Source organism: Phaethon aethereus (genome assembly GCF_964289735.1).
Source record: "Phaethon aethereus genome assembly, chromosome: 2".
NCBI lineage: Eukaryota > Metazoa > Chordata > Aves > Phaethontiformes > Phaethontidae > Phaethon > Phaethon aethereus.
Genome location: NC_138582.1, coordinates 68,083,987 through 68,104,033, shown reverse-complemented (window position 1 = coordinate 68,104,033; position 20,047 = coordinate 68,083,987). Strand labels below are relative to the sequence as shown.

General features: G+C 45.5%; 1 protein-coding gene across 1 annotated transcript in view; it reads right to left on the bottom strand.

The window, feature by feature from the left end:
• Positions 1-19,466, bottom strand: part of SCGN (secretagogin, EF-hand calcium binding protein) — a gene marked incomplete at its 3' end in the record, with an annotated part of 32,608 nt that extends 13,142 nt beyond the window's left edge. The window contains exons 1-6 of the mRNA XM_082015503.1: positions 18,793-19,466; positions 18,022-18,092; positions 5,397-5,489; positions 5,029-5,118; positions 4,262-4,318; positions 1,135-1,212 (exon numbers count right to left, since the gene is read on the bottom strand). Of these exons, the coding sequence (XP_081871629.1) occupies positions 1,135-1,212; positions 4,262-4,318; positions 5,029-5,118; positions 5,397-5,489; positions 18,022-18,092; positions 18,793-18,865 (462 nt within the window). The 5' untranslated portion in view covers positions 18,866-19,466. The remainder of the gene's footprint in view (positions 1-1,134; positions 1,213-4,261; positions 4,319-5,028; positions 5,119-5,396; positions 5,490-18,021; positions 18,093-18,792) is intronic.
• Positions 19,467-20,047: the final 581 nt, after the last annotated feature.

Here is a 20,047-nt window from a genome sequence, read left to right as displayed (position 1 = left end):
AGGAAATTAACTGCCCAGTGTCTACAAGCTTCAGATCACCTATTCCCCAGCACCTCATCAGAGATTAGCCACTGGGGATGGAAGCCTTTAATGGAGCAGCATAAAAGCTCTTTGCTACCTACAAGCTCTACCAGGAAGGTTTTTGTTAGAGCTGTAGTTTATGGGGGTTTATTGTATTCAAGCTCTGCCAGCTGGAAAATAATTTCTGTAGCTTGCATTACTCTCCCTTCACTGTCCTATAAATATGAAAAAAAATCTACACTCTTCCGTAATGGTACAGTTTTTGACTTTGCTCTAGAGAGTCACATTTCTAGGCACAGATGCATCATGCATATATAACATGGTATTGCGAAATATGTGGGCAGCGCCTTGTTTGCTTGCATACCAAGCTGTTCTTTAGGTACAAACACAGGCTATGCCAAGAATCAAAGCAGTCTTATCTGAAAATCATTTAGAATATTGCAATGGTAGATGTCTGCTAGTGGAACTCAGATGATGTCCTTGAGAATGACATCAGAAATGAGGTTTTTTTTTTCTTTTCTTGTTTTCAGATAGTTAGATATAACAAGTTGCTCTGAAATCCAGATGACTGATGCTAAACTTACACCAAATATTATGTTGCTGACTGCAGGATAAAAGCTATATTGTGATAAGGCAGGGGAAGAGTTGAAGCTTTCAACCTCCCAGCCTTTCAAGGAAGCAGCAGGGAGCCAGCAAGGCTTGCTGGGCCTTGCAGAGCAGGAGCTGGACACCTGCCTGTCTTGGGAGCAAAAGGATTTGATAGGAGGGAGGGACTGAGCTGGAGATCTGTCTGAGGCTAAACCTACTCTGAAGAAGGATGGACCTCAACTACTTCTCAACTACTTTTTTTAAAATGGGTTTAGGGCTCAGTTTGCTTTGGCATAAAGTCAAACTATTTTCTCGTAATAAACAGTTCAACTCCAAGCAAAAACATATGAAATGCTGTTCGCAGCCAACGTCCAGTGCAGTGCAAAGAAACAGCAGAAGCATGTGCTAACTTTCCACAGGGATCTCTTGGAGAAGATATACCTTTTAAGAGGGCATTTATGGCCCTAGAGACATTGACCCTGACAGTACTATAATCTATACAATATTAACACTATCTTTTCTTACCATGGTATCAGTATATTCTTCCAGTTTTACTTCTGCAACCATCTTGTTATGCTGCAAAAAGAGATCTCGCAGGAAATCCTGTAGTAAGAAAAGAGGCAAAGTTTACTCTTTAGAGTAAATTAAAGAAATAACAGTAAGAAATTTGATCCAAATTCAGCAGGGTTACATGAATCTAATTTCACATTCCTGATTAGTATTAGTGTCTTCAATTTCACATAAAGGTCACATTTTCTTAGTTGAAACATATTATTTCAAATAAATTAGAAAATAACTAAATTTCCCCAGAGCGGGCATACTGGAATAAGTCATAATTAACCCCAAAAATAAGTAAAAGGTAACATCAGTCCTGCAATATTTGGTAACTGATCTCAAATCAAAATATTTGCCATTCAGCAAAACACTTAAGCATCCACTCATGTCTCTGGTAGGGCTCTGGCTGGCTGAGAGGTCAGCACAGGGCCTGCAGCCCAGGGATGGACTTCTGTTCCTGGCCAGTTTCTGAACAGACTTCTGCCTCAATAGCCTGAGCTTTAATAAGAAATCAGTGTTCAGAAAATCTGCAGTCTTGGAAGAGATTAGGAAGAAATCCCATTAATAAAACAAAATGGCTTTACCTGTTTAGCTGGGAGAGGCACAGGTGCAAAGCCAAGGTGAGGCATGCTTGGGGAGTTCCTCAGGTGCTTGGGGGGCACTGAGACAAGTGGGTTCATGCGTCAAGGGAAGGGGGAAGTGGGGCAGCAAGGACAACAGCAGAACATACTGTCTGATTTGAAAAGGAAAAGGGATAAAACCAGTCTTGCTAGAGATGAACCTGGGTGCAGCACGCCAATGTTTGAAGGATAGTGTGCTAGCGAGGTCCTTCAGCCTGCCATCTCTGTGGAGGTAGGGAATGGAGGTCCGGCAGCAAAGACGCAAGGGTTATTGATGTGTTAGAAACCACTGAAGTGCCTGAGGACAGTCATGTAGGAATTAGGGCTTCTCCCCCCAAAAAAGTGGCAGGATCAATAGCCCCAGTGAAGTGCACCTACACCAATGCACGCAGCATGGGCAACAAACAGAAAGAGCTGGAAGCCATTGTGCAGCTGGAAAAGTATGACAGAGTTGCCATCACAGAAACATGGTGGGATGACTTGCACAACGGGAGGGCTGCAGTGGATGGCTACAAGCTCTTCAGAAGGGATAGGCAAGGAAGCGCAGGCGGTGGGTAGCTCTGTACGTTCGGGAGGGTTTTGATTGTCTAGAGCTTAGTGATTGTGACAATGGGGTTGAGTGTTTATGTGTAAGAATCAGGGGGGAAGGTCAACAAGGCAGATATCATGGTGGGAGTCTGTTACGGACCACTGAACCAGGAAAGAGAGACAGATGAAATATTCTATAAGCAACTGGGAGAAGTCTTGCAATCACTAGCCTTTGTTCTCCTGGGGGACTTGAAGTTCCCAGATGCCTACTGGAAATACAGCACAGCAGAGAGGAAACAGTCCAGGACGTTCCTGGGGTGTGTGACAGATAACTTCCTGACACAGATGTTGAGGGAGCCAGCTAGGGAAGGTGCCTCACTGGACCTGTTGTTTGTGAACAGAGAAGGAGTTCTGGGTGATGTGATGGTTGGAGGCCATCTTGGGCGTAGCGATCATGAAATTACAATTTTCAATTCAGCAGAACTGAATCATTCTACCTTGGACTTACTGAGGGCAAACTCGGGCTTGTTTAGAGGCCTGGTTGACATAGTCCCTTGGGAGACAGTCCTGAAGGGTGAAGGAGTCCAGGAAGGTTGGACATTCTTCAAGAAGGAAATCTTAAAGGCACAGGAGCAAGCCATCCCCATATGCCAAAAGACGAGGTGGTGGGGAAGAAGACCGGCCTGGCTGAACAGAGAGCTTTGCCTGGAACTCAGGAAAAAAACTGAGAGTTTATGACCCTTGGCAGAAGGGGTAAGCAACTCAGGAGGACCACAGGGGTGTCAGGAGGTTATGCAGGGAGAAAATTAGAAGGACCAATGCCCAACTAGAACTTTATCTGGCTACTGCCATAAGAGACAATAAAAAATGTTTCTATAAGTACATTAGCAACAAAAGGAGGGCTAAGGAGAATCTCCATCCTTTATTGGATGTGGAGGGAAACATAGTGATAAAGGCTGAGGAAAAGACCGAGGTGCTTAATGCCGCCTTTGCCTCAGTCTTTAATAGTAAGACCAGTTGTTCCTTGGGTACCCAGCCCCCTGAGCTGGAAGACAGGAATGGGCAGCAGAACGAAGCCCTGTAACACTTGGGGAAGAGTGGCTGGAAAACTGCCCAGTGGACAAGGACCTGGATGTGCTGGTCAACAGTAGACTGAGTATGAGCCAGCAGCCTGCCCATGTGGCCAAGAAGGCCAGTAGCATTCTGGCTTGTATCAGCAATAGTGTGGCCAGCAGGAGTAGGGAAGTGATCGTGCCCCTGTACTCAGCACTGGTAAGGTTTTGGGCCCCTCACTACAAGAAGGACATTGAGGTGCTGGAGCAATGAAGGGCAACGAAGCTGTTGAAAGGTTTAGAGCACAAGTCATCTGAGGAGTGGCTGAGGGAACTGGGGTTTGTTTAGTCTGGAGAAGAGGAGGCTGAGGGGAGACCTTATGGCTCTCTCCAACTACCTGGAAGGAGGTTGTAGTGAGGTGGTTGTCAGTCTTTTCTCCCAAGTAGCAAGTGATAGAACAAGAGGAAATGGCCTCAAATTGTGCCAGGGGAGGTTTAGATTGGGTATTATGAAAAATTTCTTCACCAAAAAGGTTGTCAAGCATTGGAACAGGCTGCCCAGGGAGGTGGTTGAGTCACCATCCCTGGAGGTATGTAAAAGACATGTAGATGTGGTGCTTAGGGGCATGGTTTAGTGGTAGACTTAGCAGTGCTAGGTTTATGGTTGGACCTGATGATCTTAAAGGTCTTTTCCAACCTAAATGATTCTATTTTGCTATGATTCTATACCTCCCAGCAGGGTCCCTGCAACTGTGCCAGAACTCTCCGGGAACAACGTAAAAACATCATTGGTAAACCACACAAAAAGGCAGTAAATTGGTAAAGCTGATGGAAAGGCTCCTGTTGACATCAGTGAGATGTAGATCAAGCCCAAACAGACTTGTTAGAATAACTTACTTTGAGCTCGCCAGCTGAAATAAATCCACTGCTATCAGCATCGTAACTGCGCCAGATCTGAATGGAGACAGATTGATATGACCACATAAATATTGCAGTTAATCATCTGCTGGGGTGATAGATCGTAAAGATTCAAATAATGATTTCCATAATGAGCAAGCTGTTGCATTATCCAATATTTAATTAATTGTAGACAAAATAAAATAAACTTTCCACACAATAGCTTTTATTCGCATTTGGATGCTGTACATGTGACATGCTGCTGTCACATATTTAATGCAGACACACTGCCTATAAAAGGAAGCAAAGACTAAGAAACTGCTTCATGTTTCTTACCTAATTTGTACATGCAGCTTCTCTTATTGCCCTGAGTAAAAGTCAAGGCCATACATAACTGGCCATTGATATGCAGAAGTCCCCCAGTTTGGGTGTGAAATAAAACTAACTGTAAGCAGTCTTGCAAAAAATGAAATTCTGTGCTGGGATGCTTAGGGGCAGAGAGTGGAGGGATATTGGGCATGGTTAAGGAAAACTTATGGGTTTGTGTTCCTCAGTTGGCCCAGCTTATGGACATTTCCACCCCGTACCCCACCAGGATAATTCATCAGGGTAAAATGGTATAACCTTCCCTACCTGAACAGGCCTGAACATGTTTTGCTTCCACAATAACCACATATTTCCCATACTATGTTCTATGGAGGGTGGAAGTGTAAGTATTGAAGAAGCTGTTGATGTGCAAGGGGAAGAGACAATGTGGAGCTACAGACCCGCATGAATTCCACACTGTTGTCCAAGGGAGTTTCCCTTCGGAAAAGCAGCAGAAAGTTCTCATCATCTGGCAACATCATATTTGCAAGCTGGAAAAAAAAAAGCATAAAAAATCCCCAAACTAAACCCAAACCATGAAAGTAAAGATACGAAAAAACTTGTACAGCTCCTGACTCAGTATGGGAAATACAAGCTGGTCATGTTGTTGCCTTGGAAATAAACCCCAAACCATGAGATCCAGCTAATATAGTAGTCCATGACTCACCTCCTCCCCACCCAGACTCTATCTATCTCCTACATCTCCCAAGTCTGCTCTAGGTCCCTTCTTCTGTAAAAGAAATCCTGGTCTGGGGCTGGGGAGAGGTACCTCTTGGATTTGCAAGCGTCCATCTGTGGTAACATCATAGGCAGACATGAACTGCTCCTTCATCCTCTGAACTTTTTCTTCTGTGATGGTGTTCTGTCATGGGGAAAACAACATGTGCATGAAATATCTCGTCACTCACAGATAACCACCAGGATCATTGTATCCTTACAGTCTGAGGCCAATACTTATAAAAGCCCACAAGCACACCACCTTGGATGAATTTTTGGAAATCAGTGCGATGCACAGCTTTGTAGCAACTAAGTTTTCAGTTGGAAGACCAGTGTTTGGGGACCTCAAAATATTTCAGTGATACCCGCTTCTTTAGCCAGCTGTTCCCACTATATCACTGGGATTTGGTTTTGCAGTGGTTTCCATGCTGCTCATTTTCATCTTGTTCTGTTCAGAAAGATGTCCTTACCCTTGAACTACATCCCTGTAGTCCATTGTATCATCAGCCTTGAAATGTGTCAGTGGAGCTAGGTTGTTGCTTATTATTGCCTGTCAACTGGTTCAAGATCTGTCAGTGTTTCTGGGTTAATACATGGGATTTCACGCAATTCACATTCCCTTTGCATCTGCTCAATCCCATAATCAATTTATACATAGTGATGAGTTTTGAGGTCTTGTCAGGTTTTATGTTTTGACAGACATTGCTGTGACAGGTGAAATACAATGCTTAGGTTCATCAGGTATGATTTCTTTTTCTTAGCAGTTACATCTAGGGTACCCTGTTACATGTACTACAGGTACAGATACAAGTTTGGTTTTGGGCTACACAAAATAAAATTTCTCCACCCTGGGGACAGGCTCCTGGTCAGATGAGCTTTATGGCTTGGCTGAGAAGCTCACCTAGTTAATCTCTGCCAAGCAATAGTGAAATCCAACGTTACTTTCTGCACCCACACTGAGCAGGTCCTGGCTCCTCTCCCAGTCCCTCTCTGGGAGGGGAGGGAGGAGGATAAATCAGGCTGGCTCTTGGCATATTTTTGTAGCATTTTTTGCAAGAGAATAAATTAAGTTCTTCCCTACTCCTGAAGAAAAATGCTTCAAAGCTTTTATCATCGCTATGTCCAGGTGGAGTTAGGACCATAGCTCTGTCTTCCTGGGTCTTCTAACCCAGTTTCTCACCCTTTCAGCTACTGTTGCAGGCTCATGAGATTGTACAAGCCCTTTCTTAACACTGTGACACAAGACCATGAGTGACTTTCTCCAAGTTACTCAGTGCATACATCAATGCAGCCTGCCTGGCTGTTCAGAAGCTAAGCAAGTATAGATCTCTTAGGAAGGATTTTGGAAAGGAAAGGAGATTGTTGCCCTGTCCTGGCAGAGTGCACAGCGGCTGTGCACGCTCTGATGATGCCCTGGATGTAGCATGTTCAGGCCTCAGATTATTCACTGCCTTTTGTGCTCCTTTAGGCCCCGATTCTGCAAAGCCTGAACTGGAACAGCAATTGTGCCGCTCTGCAAAAAGTTGCATGGGGTGGAAGGAGATCTTTCTGTAACGTTTGTCACCTCTGAGCAAAGTAACATGGCTGGGCTGCACACACAGCAGCTGCAGCTCTTGTTCTCACTTGGGATAGGTGTTTGAAACCACCATGCTGGAAACTGAACATGCCTCACACCCCAAAACTTCCTTGGCCATACCCAGGTTCACCAGTGGCCAGGTGACGACAGCGATTTCCAGCTGCTCTCAAGCGGTACTGCTGCACAGCCTTTGCTCAGCAGCCGCTGCCACAGGCAGTGACAGAGCTGTAGAGACACAGTAGGGTGTCACAGATGAGGTAATCAAAAAGAGGATGAAGTTTCTTCCACTTAGGCTCGTTAAGCTAAGGTCTGTCTTTGCACCCACTTTGGCACCAGCTTTCCCCACATGTTTAGATGTGACTGGCGTTTGCAGCCTTAATTTACTGCTAGTAATAACAGAAAAAAGATATCCATAGGTAGATGGATACGCAGATAGTACGACTGGTCATTTATGACATAATTTAATTTTCCTTCACCTTACTTCAGAGCAGACTTAGAGCTCATGAGCACTTGCCTGCACAAAGCCACTATGGACTTACACAGAAATCTTTAATAGCACTGTCAGTGCAGAGGTTCCTACACTGAAATCAGGGGGGAAAGAGTTAATTTGCTTTGGATCATAAATGTTACATCAAAATAACCAAGAAGAAGCTCTACTTAAGAAGAAGTGAAAATCCTTCACCAAGAGTAATACAGGACCAGGATGTGCCAGCTGAAGGAAAATTTGGGAATCTGGGAGTGGGAATGAGCAGATCAGGGTAGCTGTGTGGCCCATTGCAGGGCAGGTGGGGTGCATCCCCCAGTGGCATCCCTGGGGCACGGCACTGAGGGCTGGCAACTCCTGGCTGAGAGGCAAGATCACTGTCCCAGCAGTGATCTTGCAGGGACATGCGCGATGTGGCGGTCCCCCTCCTGGGACCTGCCTGGTGGTGGCCCTGGGTAGGTCCCAGGGCACGGCTGCAGGATGCTCCAGCCCCATGGTGGTGGCCGACGAGCCCTGTGGGTTGCGTGGCCACGCGCCTGCGCCCCTGCCCCGGGTGGTGCTCGCTGCCGGCCCCCCTGCGTGTGTGCATCAGGGGGACAGCACACCGTTGACAACACACATAGAGTTTTCTTTCCCCTCGCCATTATAACTAGCCCTCACGCTATTTAAATTGCCTTCTGGTGGCACCTTGATGCTTTGAGACACCTCCCCGGCATTAGGCAAGCCTATCCGTTGCCAACTCCAATAGGCTTGCAAAGTACTCTGAAATTATCCTCCCCCATGCCCAGTAGGATGTTATTTCTGAAACGATAATCATAGGTGATATTTGAAAAGCACGCTGTGGAGTTCAGATTAGCTATTTGTTAAGAAAGCTTATTGCTCAACTTTCTGTCAGCTATTAACCAACACTCATTGAGCTTTGTGTGGCAGGGACATTGTTATCTGCATAAAAAGAGGACTGCCTCCTTTTTTTTTTTATCATTAACTGATTTAAACTATGGGATACATCAAGTAAATACCCAAAATACAATATCTACATAGCTCCAACAGCTTTTAGCCCAAGGAGTTACACTACAGGGGATTTTTCAAATTGGACAATCTCTCTTTGTTCATAAATATTCTACTCATGAAACACAAGTGGTAATGGATCTACTGAAACCCAACCTTTACTCCCAAAGAATAAAGTAGAAGATACTGCACAAGCTGGCTTTCCTCAAAGCAAAATTATTTGTATGTTACAAGTTTTTACACTGAGAATGATACATCTTGGTTTATGACCATTAGGTTTCAAAGGCGACCTTTACTTTTACCAAAAAACACCCCAACCCCAGAAGATAAAAAAGGTCAAATAAGCCATGACACTTCCAAACAGAAACCAAGGTTAGGAGACCTGATCTCCAAGATCGACCTACTGCAGACCACTAGCTTGCTCTGATTGCCATTCCATTCCAAGAACATTTAAAAGGTTGGAAAAAACCTTGCATGTAACCTGCACGGTTTGTTCCCCTTGTCCAAGTAAGGCCGTGAACTGCAGGCTCCTGCTGGATTTGCTCCCTCTGTAATCTGATTTTGGAGGTCTGCAGCCTGTGGCGGGGCAGCCTGGAGAGGCTGCAGGGCAGAGCCAGGACAGTGGGGCAGGTGGCTGGAGCTGCCAATCCCTCACTGAAGTTTTAGGGAGCAAGTTTAACCCTCCAGCTTGTTTAGATTTTGTTCGTGTACGGTTTTGCCTCCAAACCAGGGCTGTGGCGTTGCTACCGTGAGGCAGCGACAACTGGGAAACTTGTGAGTGGTTCAGCTGGAGCCTCGCGCCTAGACAAGGGTGTGCTCCAGAAACAGAGGGAGAAAAGTATTTGGTCAAAAGTATTGTCTAGGTAACGTTCCAGGGTTTATGGAGCCGAGGTAGGGTTTTACTAACCAAACATGTTGCCCTTGGTCTTAGTCGTATTGGTGCAAAGTCCTGGGAGCCCTGGAGGGGCTTCAGGAGGAGGCACCCCAGTTGGGACTCCAAGCTCTGCTCAGAAGAAAGGAGATGGACAGAGACAAATAGCCTGTAAAGCCAGTCAGCAGGGAAATAGAGAGAGACAACACGGGGACTATTACTAAAATTTTTTAAAGCCTTGTCAATATAGTGACCAACTGGAGTCATGTAAGCATATTAAGCAGATTTTTTTTTCAGCACTATCAGTGGTTTGCACAGACGAGATTCAGGCATCCCTAAAAGGGACAACATAACTATTCACCGGTAAGAAGCGACGGTCGAGGCAGTTCCTGCGGGCACAGCCTGGGCGGGGATCCAGCCGGCGGCGTGGGAGGCATCTCTCACCCCGCACTGGGGCCGGGGCGGCGAGGGGCTGCACAGGGCCGCCGGCCGGGCCGGGGGGCTACAAGGGCCCCCTCGCTGCCTCGGCCGCCCTGGACGAGGTTGCTGAGGGGAGGCCGAAGGTAAAACCTTGGCAGCTTGCTGGTCAAGAGGCCGGCTTTTTTATTCTCTGCCTTTGGGCTCCTACAAATATTTCCTTGCCTCCCGGGTCGGGGCAAGGCCTATGATGGAGAGAGAAAGATCCGGAGCAGGAGAGCAAGCAGGCACACGTGGGGACATGTGGCATTTACAGAGAAACACGGGTGTTGCGCCGAGTGCTACGGCCACCGGCTTCCCCAGGAAGTTTGTTTTTCCTCCCTTCCCTTTAATTATTAACTGTTCAACTACAGACGGCAACAAGCCGGAAAGCCTAAAAGCCAAACACGCTCTGCTTTCAGATGCCTCAGGCTCACGCTCCATTTATTCGAGCGCTACGAATTACAGGGGAAGTAATACAAAAAAATAAAAAGATTACACCCCCTTTCTGCTCTGGAAAGCAACTGCACAAATAGCACGATGCGAATTCGTGCCTCTTGTCTCTGTGAGCTGGGATGGGGGGAAATGTCTTCGCAGCAAGAAAACAGCTGTAGTTGACCACAGCTTTCTTCACCAGGGCTAGTGCTGCCTGTTGCCCATCTCAACAGGCAGCAGTTTCAAAGGTTTGCAAAGTTTTCTCAGGTGTTCATTGCTTCGCCTCATGTTTTGCAGACTTTTTGGCAGCTAGATAAGAGTTCCCTTTTGTGAAAGTTTAAGCAAACGCTGTTGCACCCTTTCAGATAGCTGTCTGTGTGGGGAGGCCTTTCTCGTCATGCCTTATTTTCCCTGCTGCATGCACTTCCGTGGGCTTCCGGAGGAGAATTTAATCAGGAGGCAATAGCCCTAACTGACAGAGGAGCACAATTTCCCCTGAATTGCTGCCTACTTAAGGCAGAAACAGCAGAGATGCTCACGTTTAGCATTAATCAACACTGTAATGAAGAGGGTTCCCTGCCACAGCCAGGAAGATATACCTGAACCCCGGTTCAGCCTGCCTCCAATTTTGCTCAGAGTTGGGCTGAGGAAGTGCATGGATGCTGGGAGAGCAAGCGCTTGGCAAGAAAAGGTCCTGCAGTGGAAGTCAACCCCAAGCAATGTCTTCCTGATGCTCATTTAAGGGGAAAAAAACCCCGATCCTCTGCTAATTTCCATTAAATATATTCTTCATTGGACTACAATGATGATGGGAGCTAGTCTGGAAGAGGGAAATGCTTTAACCCCTTTTCAGGTTGCTTCACAGCAGTTAAAGCTTCAGCTGCCCTGGTCCTTCACAGATGGGATGCTGCATGGTTTCCAAGAGCCACTGCATGTTCTCACTCTCTAGTCACAAGGAATAAATACTTACCACGTACCATGAGGAGGAGGCCATGCCATTTTTGTCCTCAGAAAAGCACAATTCAAAATATTGTTGTGGCTTTGTTCATATATTTCTCAGGGTTAAGGATTAAATTTCTTACTATGGCTGCTTTTCCACAGTTTTGCAGAGAAAAGCTTCTCTACTTCATGTCACCATAACAAATGAATTTTCTGCTTTCTCCTTTCCATGTCCAGTCTTCGTCTTCCATTTTGTGAAAACCCTTTTCGAGGTATTTAGCAACGCAAAAGTAATCTGGTTTATAATACTGTTTGTAATAATGGAAATAACATGCTCATATTTTTTTTTTTAATCTGCACAGCATTGAATTTCTTTGTTGTGTTGTCGTTACAACTGTTCAGAAACCTGGCTGTAATCTGTCGTCTTTGTTAACCCATTCCTTTTATATTGTCATACTCTTGCCCAGTGCTTTCTATAATTAAATTTTTGCTCCTTAAGGGGTCTGTGTGCTTGGCAGCAGCTTGCCTTGATGAAAACACAACTGTGAGTCATTTGTTTTGGGGGAGAAAAAAGCAAATGTGTGGGCCAGTGTGGAGACTTGATGAAAGGGGAGGCCTCATTTAATTCATGCTGATCAAGACAGTCTTGTCATAAATTGATTTTTTTTTTTCCTTCTTGACATGATTTTTGGAAGCAAGCCACTATATTGATAAGGGTATAAAAAGCAAGAAGAAACTAAATGTAAGTGACTATTAGAGCCTATTTCTTGAAAAAAATTAGGTTTATCTGAAAATGCTGGCTTGAGCACATGTTTCTCCTAACAACATTTCAGCCAAATTTGATAGAAGGGCAAAAGGTCCCAGAGATATCAAGTTCCTACAAGATCTATGAAAATAAATTATGTCTGCCAAGAATGCTAGTTGGAAAACAAACTCAACAACTATTACCATGCCAAAAGCCACACAGTACAGACAGGAGGCCAGCAAAGACCAGATGAGACATCAGTAACATATGCTTTGACCTTAGAAGAGCAACCTTTTTTTGGCCAAACATTTCTTCTTTAAATCCCATAATCTTAAAAAAAGAATCACATGACTTCATTTTGTCCATGCAGTTGTACGTTGGATTGCCTGCATTAGCATGGGATTTCACCCTGCACCTCCTGGGCCAACTTCTGATTTGGGCTAATCTTGCTTACTTAACTGCAGTGCTATCACTTGAGAATTTGGCCATGTATTTTGGTTAGGATTTACTATAATCCTGCATGCTACAATAGATGACCTCTTATCCTGTCATCCTGTGTTGTGTTTCGGTTCTTTTTTTTAGCTCTCATCAGCACATATGTGGGAAATATTTTTTCACGTACAAGGCACCAGCATCCAACAAAGGCTCTTACAGCCTTCCCTGTGCTGTCAGAGTTTTGTGGTTAGGCTTTGGACAGGTTCTTTGTTCTGCCCTTTCTGCTAGGCTGAAAGTTTTTTGACATGCCTTTGGGCAGTGAAAACACATTGTGTCTCTTTTTCCCATAGTCATGTTGAGTTTGCATTTAGAGATACTTCCAAGCGCTTGCAGTGTCCTGACTTAATGTGCAGGGAACTGGAATAGGAATTGGTCAGGCTAATCAAGGCTGACAAAAGCCACACCTAAAGAAATAACTGTATTTGGCAATAATCAGAATCATAGAATGGTCTGGGTTGGAAGGGACCTTAAAGATCACCTAGCTCCAACCGCCCTGCCAGGGGCAGGGACACCTTCCACTAGACCAGGTGTCTCAAAGCCCTATCCAAGCTGGCCTTGAGCACTTCCAGGGATGGGGCATCCAGAGATTCTCTGGGCAACCTGTTCCAGTGTCTCACCACTCACACAGTGAAGAATTTCTTCCTTATATGTAAATAATCACAATCTACTCAGGGTTTAGATTTCTGAATCACTCTCGAGGAGGATGCAAGACAAATGCTTTCTGCTAAGGGTCTTCTTGGTCTTGACCTGCTGGTCATCACAGACCTAGTCTGTGACCCTGGGTCTTTTGGGGTGATAAAACATAAAGGAAATATGCTTTGGATGTCTTTGAGGCTGGCTGATATTTTGGTCATTAAACTTTGTTTGAATGACTAGCTGCTGCATTCCTGACCATACTAAGTTAAACACATAATTTAGATACACAACACATTGTGCAAGGCAAGGATGAAGTGCAAGAGGCTGCTCATCTTCTTTGGAAGTAAAAAGCAAAGACAAATCTTTTATGGCTGTCCAGGGTGAGCTCCTGAAGATTAACTTCAGTCCCTTCTAGTCATAACTATCCATCTAGTTTGGAGGTAGGGGGATTATAACAAGGCTAATACCTGTCTTGCCTGATCAAATTTACACTTCAAAAATTATTATATGTCATCTCCTACACCCTTACAGTTAGGTGAGGGCAAAAAACTTTGATCTGAAATTTTCTGTCTTATTTTAGTATAATTTAAGAAAAGTGAAATACCTTTTTGTGAGCATAATGGTAATGTGCATGTCCTTCTGTATCTGCCCAGGTATCACGGGTTTTATGGAAACTTTCAGTTAAAGACCAACTCAAAATTTATAGTCATTCATCTATAAAACTCTTCTTGTCTAATTATTATGAGAATATACATAGAGCTTCATTAAAACTATAATAAGGAGCAAGCAAGGAAGATCCTAAATGATCTCTATATAGAAAGAAAGATGTACAGCAATATAAGAGAGAAAGGCAGGGGCTCTAGTTCCTGTTCCAATAAAATTACTTCTTCAGTGATGAAAGAAACTGTCCTTTTCACCAAGTTTTCATGTCAGTATAAAAACTTTTAGAAAATCATAGAATCTTTGGGTTGGAAGGGACCTGCATGGAAAATGCATGGAAAGGTGTCCGTAATGTAGAAGAAAGAGGTTTATGAGTGAGCAGAAGAGAGCACAGCAGCAGCAGGTTGGAAGCTGGAGGCTCAAATGGTTAGAGAGACATCACAGGAGTCGTATCGGCAGCAGATGGATAATGCCAGCAGTTCACAAACCTGTATTGGTGTTTGGCTGAATTATCCTCGATTCTGCCTCATATCCCCCAAACCAAAACAAACCACTTCATAGAAGTGCCTGCAGCTGATGGAGAATTTATATAAACTTCAGTCCATCAGTGTCATAAATCCCCCACATTTCACTGAAGCCTTATGTGTATGTAACACACACCTGGAAATCGAAGGCATTTTCTTAGAAATAGAATAGAATAGAATAGAACAGAACAGAACAGAACAGAACAGAACAGAACAGAACAGAATAGAATAGAATAGAATAGAATAGAATAGAATAGAATATTTCAGTTGGAAGGGACCTACAATGATCATCCAGTCCAACTGCCCGACCACTTCAGGGCTGACCAAAAGCTAAATCCTATTATTAAAGGCATTGTCGAAATGCCACCAGCAATCACGCATTGCTGGAGGAGGAGATAGAAAATGGGACCTGCGATTTGGGTTGGCTTATTGTAGGTCCACCTTTGTTGCAAAGTTCCCCCTGCCAAAAAAAAAAAAAAATTACTGATGGTTCAATAAAAGATGATGAATTATCCTCCCTGACTGGATGGTATTTCAAGTTTCTTTCCTCTCTCAGAGCCATCAGGAAGAGCTGTGCCCCTCAGCTTCCCGACAGGCTCCCTTTTGCATTGTTTTCCCAGCTGCTCCCATCCCCTGGCATTTAGCGTCAGCTGGGGATGCTGCAGAGTAGCTGGGAAGAAAAACAGAGCTGAAGCACTACAGTGGTCATTAAGAAAAATAACAGCTTAGAGAGTGCAGGCTGAAAAAATATAATTATGAAGCCATTCGCTATTCAAGCAGAGACAACTTCCAGTGCTGATAACATTATTTATCACTTGTATGGCACTTCAGACACAGTCACTAATTAATCCTTGAGACACATCTGGAAGTTATGCCAGTACGTATTACTGTGTCCCCCTTTCACCGCGCAAGCAAGCAGAGATGTTAAGAGCCTAAAGAAGAAGTAAAGGTCAAAATGAGCACTAAAACATAGAGATGCTCAACCCCAGCTCTCTCCTTGTGCCACAAACACCACTTGCTTTCTGTAGGATGGTGAAAACCCGTGCAAAGGGGATCCTTTACCCCTCTCACTATAACCACAAGCCTGTACAAAATAAAGCATGTGAAAAAGAGAAAAATGGCTCAGCGATGTTACACAAATTGGTTGTAGAAAGGTAGTAGAGACCTTTGTTTAATCCAGTGCTACAGACCATCCCCATACCTAGGGGAGGGGGGCAGGGGGCTGCTCGCGGTCCCCCAGGCCAAAGCTCCCCTTGGGTTTTCTGCCACCGAGGCACACTGCTCTGCCTGCGGGACAGGACACCGTTTCGTCCTGTGAAAATGGAAAGCGGGCTGCTGGCAAAGGGGAACAAGGCAACACGTCATCTTATCACTCAGGGTAATGCTGCTTGAGAGGAAAATACTGCCAAAAATAAGAAAGAAAACCAGGGAAGAAACCCAGAAACACTTAAGAGCCTGTTTGAGCCCCCCAGCAGTTAGTGAGCACTGTCTTACAGAATTAGCCTATTTCTTCTACTTAATAGGGAGAGACGGATTTGGTTCTTTCTTCATTCAGTTTGTGTTAAGATTTTTCTTTTAATGGCAACACCCAGACAGCAGAAACAAAGGAGATGCAAGCTAGATGCGGGTGCTGGTTTAAGCTGGAGTGATCTGAGCAGTGACTTTTGGCAATCAGTGAAACTGGTCTTGATTTCTCGGAGCAGAATAGTTCCTTGCTAGAACACCCTCATTTTGCTTGTTCTGTGTGCTGATACCTAACACTGTATGACAGGGTTCTCATCGACGTCAGCAAGACCATAACTGCTGTAACACCCAGCGTTTGCAACCCAGCCCGTGCGATGCTGTCCCCAAAATCTCATGCAAGGGATGTGCAAGGGCAGCTATGGGCTGGCATGGGGCTGGAACTTTCCTCTCATCCTCTCATCACTAGGAAGCTGCCTGCAGTGTGAGATCCCTGGCTAAACCTCGGTTTTATCACCAGCTACCACTCGCTCTAGAGAGCCCCACTCAGAGGTCTCTTCCTTCAGCGACCCACTGCAGTGTTGAGCTCTGCAGCCTCATTTTAAGCCTCTCCTTCAACATCTCACATTTGCTGCCACAGGGTTGGTTTGAGCATGCTTTGCATTTGTGTTTCAATACCCCAGGATTAGCAGCTCCCAATCTCACCTTTTCTTCCTGGGTAAACGATCATGAGCTTTTCAATTTCTCTTCAAATCAGTTTTTCTGTGTCCCTAGTGATTCGTAGAACTTATTATTTAATCTTTTTTTTATTTGCTTTAAAGTCTTTTTACATGCATATCTGTTCATCTAACCATCCATGCTCTAGAAAAGCATTTCTGCAGATAGGGCCATTCAATCCAAATTTACTTGCAAGTTCAACAAAAACTTGCTTGAAAAATTATTCGCAACATCTTTCTGTTGTTGTTGTTGTTGTTGTTGTTGTTGTTGTTGTTGTTGTTGTTGTTGTTGTTATTGTCACCCCCAAGATCCAAGGATCCTAACTGCCTGATTTTACACTAGATGTTCATGAATTTATGCCTTTTGTTAGCTAGTGCCTTTTCATTAATCACTTTTTGCTTAAAGGAATTGTTTCATCTCTAGTTTTGGCACACCCTCTCCTTCCATTTGGAAGATGATTATTCCTTATCTCTTCCTAGTTGACCATGCGCTGTAGTGAAAAAAAATTAAGCCCATTATCAGAATATATTCTTTATGTACTTTTGAACAGCTGACCCAAGTGGCAGGATTTCTCCTTCACTGACAGCAACAGTCAAAGGTAATGTATGACCTCGAGCTGAGGAAACCAGCCCCTGTAAATTGTCATGCAACTTCTGGGAGAGCTGAGATGCAGAGAGTGAGAGAGGGGAAATGCTGCCAAAAATATGAAAGAAAACTAAGGGGCAAAACCAGAAACACTTGAGAGCCAGGTCTTGAACTCAAGTGCAACAGAATTGACTCTTGTTTAGCTTTTAGCTATCTTCAGCAATATAGAGGTACATCTTCTTCCTAAGCACCCTTTAAAATTAATGACCATATATTTGTTAAAAATTGACCTTGGAAACAAACCTATCATATTAACAAACTAACTGTTAACAAAAAAAATCAGCACTCACTTGAATAAACCATCACCATTGTCCTCCCCCTCGCTCTGCCAGACTGTGTGCCAGTGCTTTTTCATTTGCTTCTATTTAACAGCAGTAAATGACTTTCTCTCCATGCTTCCAACCAGCCCCTTCAGCTGCAATCTCACTGTGACAGCAGCTGCTGGACTCAAAAAACAACTGACCAAACCTCTCAGGTGATCACACCTGTTGTCATAGCTGCTTAAATGCCACCCTGTTGCCAAGAGAAAAGGTCTTTAGCTCAGGGATTGCTAAGGAAGCCAGCAATCAGAGAAAAACAAATAGAAATCATCTCTCAGCATAACAGAAGAGAAGGCTCCAGGGAGACCTTCTTGCGGCCCTTCAGTACTTAACAGGGGCTTATAAGAAAGATGGGGACAGACTTTTTAGCAGAGCCTGTTGCGATAGGACAAGGGGTAATGGTTTTAAACTAAAAGAGGGTGGATTTAGACCAGACATAAGGAAGAAATTTTTCACAATGAGGATGGTGAAACACTGGCACAGGTTGCCCAGAGAGGTGGTCATGCCCCATCCCTGGAAACATTCAAGGTCAGGTTGGACGGGGCTCTGAGCACCCTGGTCTAGTGGAAGATGTCCCTGCTAATTGCAGCGGGATTGGACTAGGTGACCTTTAAAGGTTCCTTCCAGCCAAAACCATTCTATGATTCTATGATAACGACCTTTTTACTTGTACACAATGCACAACTAATGCGGCGCAGTACTTACTTCTGGTCTCAGTTTCTCCAGGAGATGATGAAAAAAATTGTCAAGCTCCTTCCCTTCTATGTAACCATTGTCTAAATAAAAGTCAAATATATTAATCATCAGGTGGCACTGCCTGAGCTCTGGGAACCACACTGTGTGTGGCATGCAGGGGGCTCAAGGCTGCATGGTAGGGGTCTCAGCTGGGGCCCTGCCTGCCCACTCAGGGGGTTTCCTATTCAATTTTAGCAGTTCATGTGGGTGCTGAGCACAGCATTGTGGGGTTCCCTGAGGAGTTTTCCTTACAGAAAAATTTTTGGGGCTCCCCTAGGAGTTTTCAGAAAAAATTTTCATGAGTTTTTCAGAAAATTTTTTGGGAAAAAAAACCCCAAAACACAAACTGGGACCACAAGAGGGAATAGCAGAAGGAATGGGGAGGGGAAAAAAAGACAAAAACTTTGGGGAGAAAAGGGGGATTTTCAGACCTGATATTAGGGCATGAGGAGGAGGAAGAGGGGGGCTCTGAAACACCTGCAGGACCCCTTGGGGATGAGGCTCGGACATGCTGGCAGGCACCCACTTGTGCAGGCACACGTGCAATAGCCCAGGCACCCCACACCGCACCCACCTGCATGCGCACCCAGACGGGCACCCACCCAGATGGTCGCTTCACGTAGGACCCACCCGCGTGGGCACCTTCTCAGCGGCACCCTCCCAGGCTGGCACCCACCCGCCCAGCAGACACCCCCGCGTGGGTGCCCCCCACGCGTGCCCCCCCGCCCCGGCCCCACTTGCCGTCGGCGTCGAAGCGGCGCCAGGCGCCGAGGAAGGCGGTGGCGTCGAGGCGCCCCGCGGCGCCGCTCTCCATGGTGCTGCCGCCGGCGCCCGCCCCGCGCAGCCCCGCGCAATCCCCGCGCAGCCCCGCGCAGACTCTGCCCGCGGCCAGCCGGCGGCCCCGGCTTTGAGGGCGGCGGCCCCGCCCCGGGGGCGGCCCCGCGGGGGGGCACGGGGAGGGGGGGAAGGCGCCCCCACGCGTGAGGCACTGCCCCGCAGGTCCCGTCCCACCAGAGCCGCCTCCTTGCCCGGCTTCCACTCGTTGCGGGTGCCTGGGGCAGCCACGGAGCCAGGCCCGTGCCTAAACCAGGGTGTGCTTGGGCCCAGGCTTTGGCAGGACACGGATCTCGGCCTCCCCAGGGAGGGAGGATGGGAACATCTGTGGGACGGTTTCGAAGCCACCGCTTCGAAAGGGGCGTGAGCCACATTCACAGGCAACATTTACAGTTTCAAAACTCCCCGAAGGAAGGCAGAAGTGCTTGAGAGAAACGTGAGACTGTGGAGAAAAAGTGGTGCTTAGGGGGAAAGAAAAAATAAAAAGAAAGAAGAAGTTGGCTAAAACTTGTAACCCGCCTCCTCGGTTTATAAAAACGAAGCAGCAGCCAGCAGGGATCTCTCACCTTCCCACACCTCGTCAGGAGGGATTCCCTCGTGGGCATGAAGAGCCACAGAATGAAAGTGGATGGAAACCTACGCCTCTTCCTCCTGTAATGCTCATCAAAAAAGAAACCCTGAGGTTAGAGGTCTCAGGCCTTATAGCAAAAGGCTGATATTTATGTTCATGGTGGTCCTGCTTGGGACTACATGAGATTTAAATGTCACCTATATATTTCTCTGCAGTGATTTCAAGTACCTGGGACTGGGCTGTGTCTTCCTGTGTGCTCCCAGAATCATTTCTAGCAACTTTATTATCTCCTTTGATATCTCTTACCAATAGTTTTTTCCAGAGTGCTTTTGATTTGAGTGATATTTATATATATTTCCATTTTATGCAAATACTGATTGCTTTCAAGAGGCTCTCAGAAGCAGAGCAAAAAAGGCTTTTAAAAAGTATTTTAGTTTGCCCTGAGCAGGCTCCTATTTGATTTGAGAAAAAAAAACAAACACCACCACCAACTGAAAAACAAAAAGTTGCATTTTACTCCAAGAATATCAGGTCTGCAAATTACATTCGTTCAGAGAGATCCCAACGGCGATGCCCAGCTTTTCCAGTGTG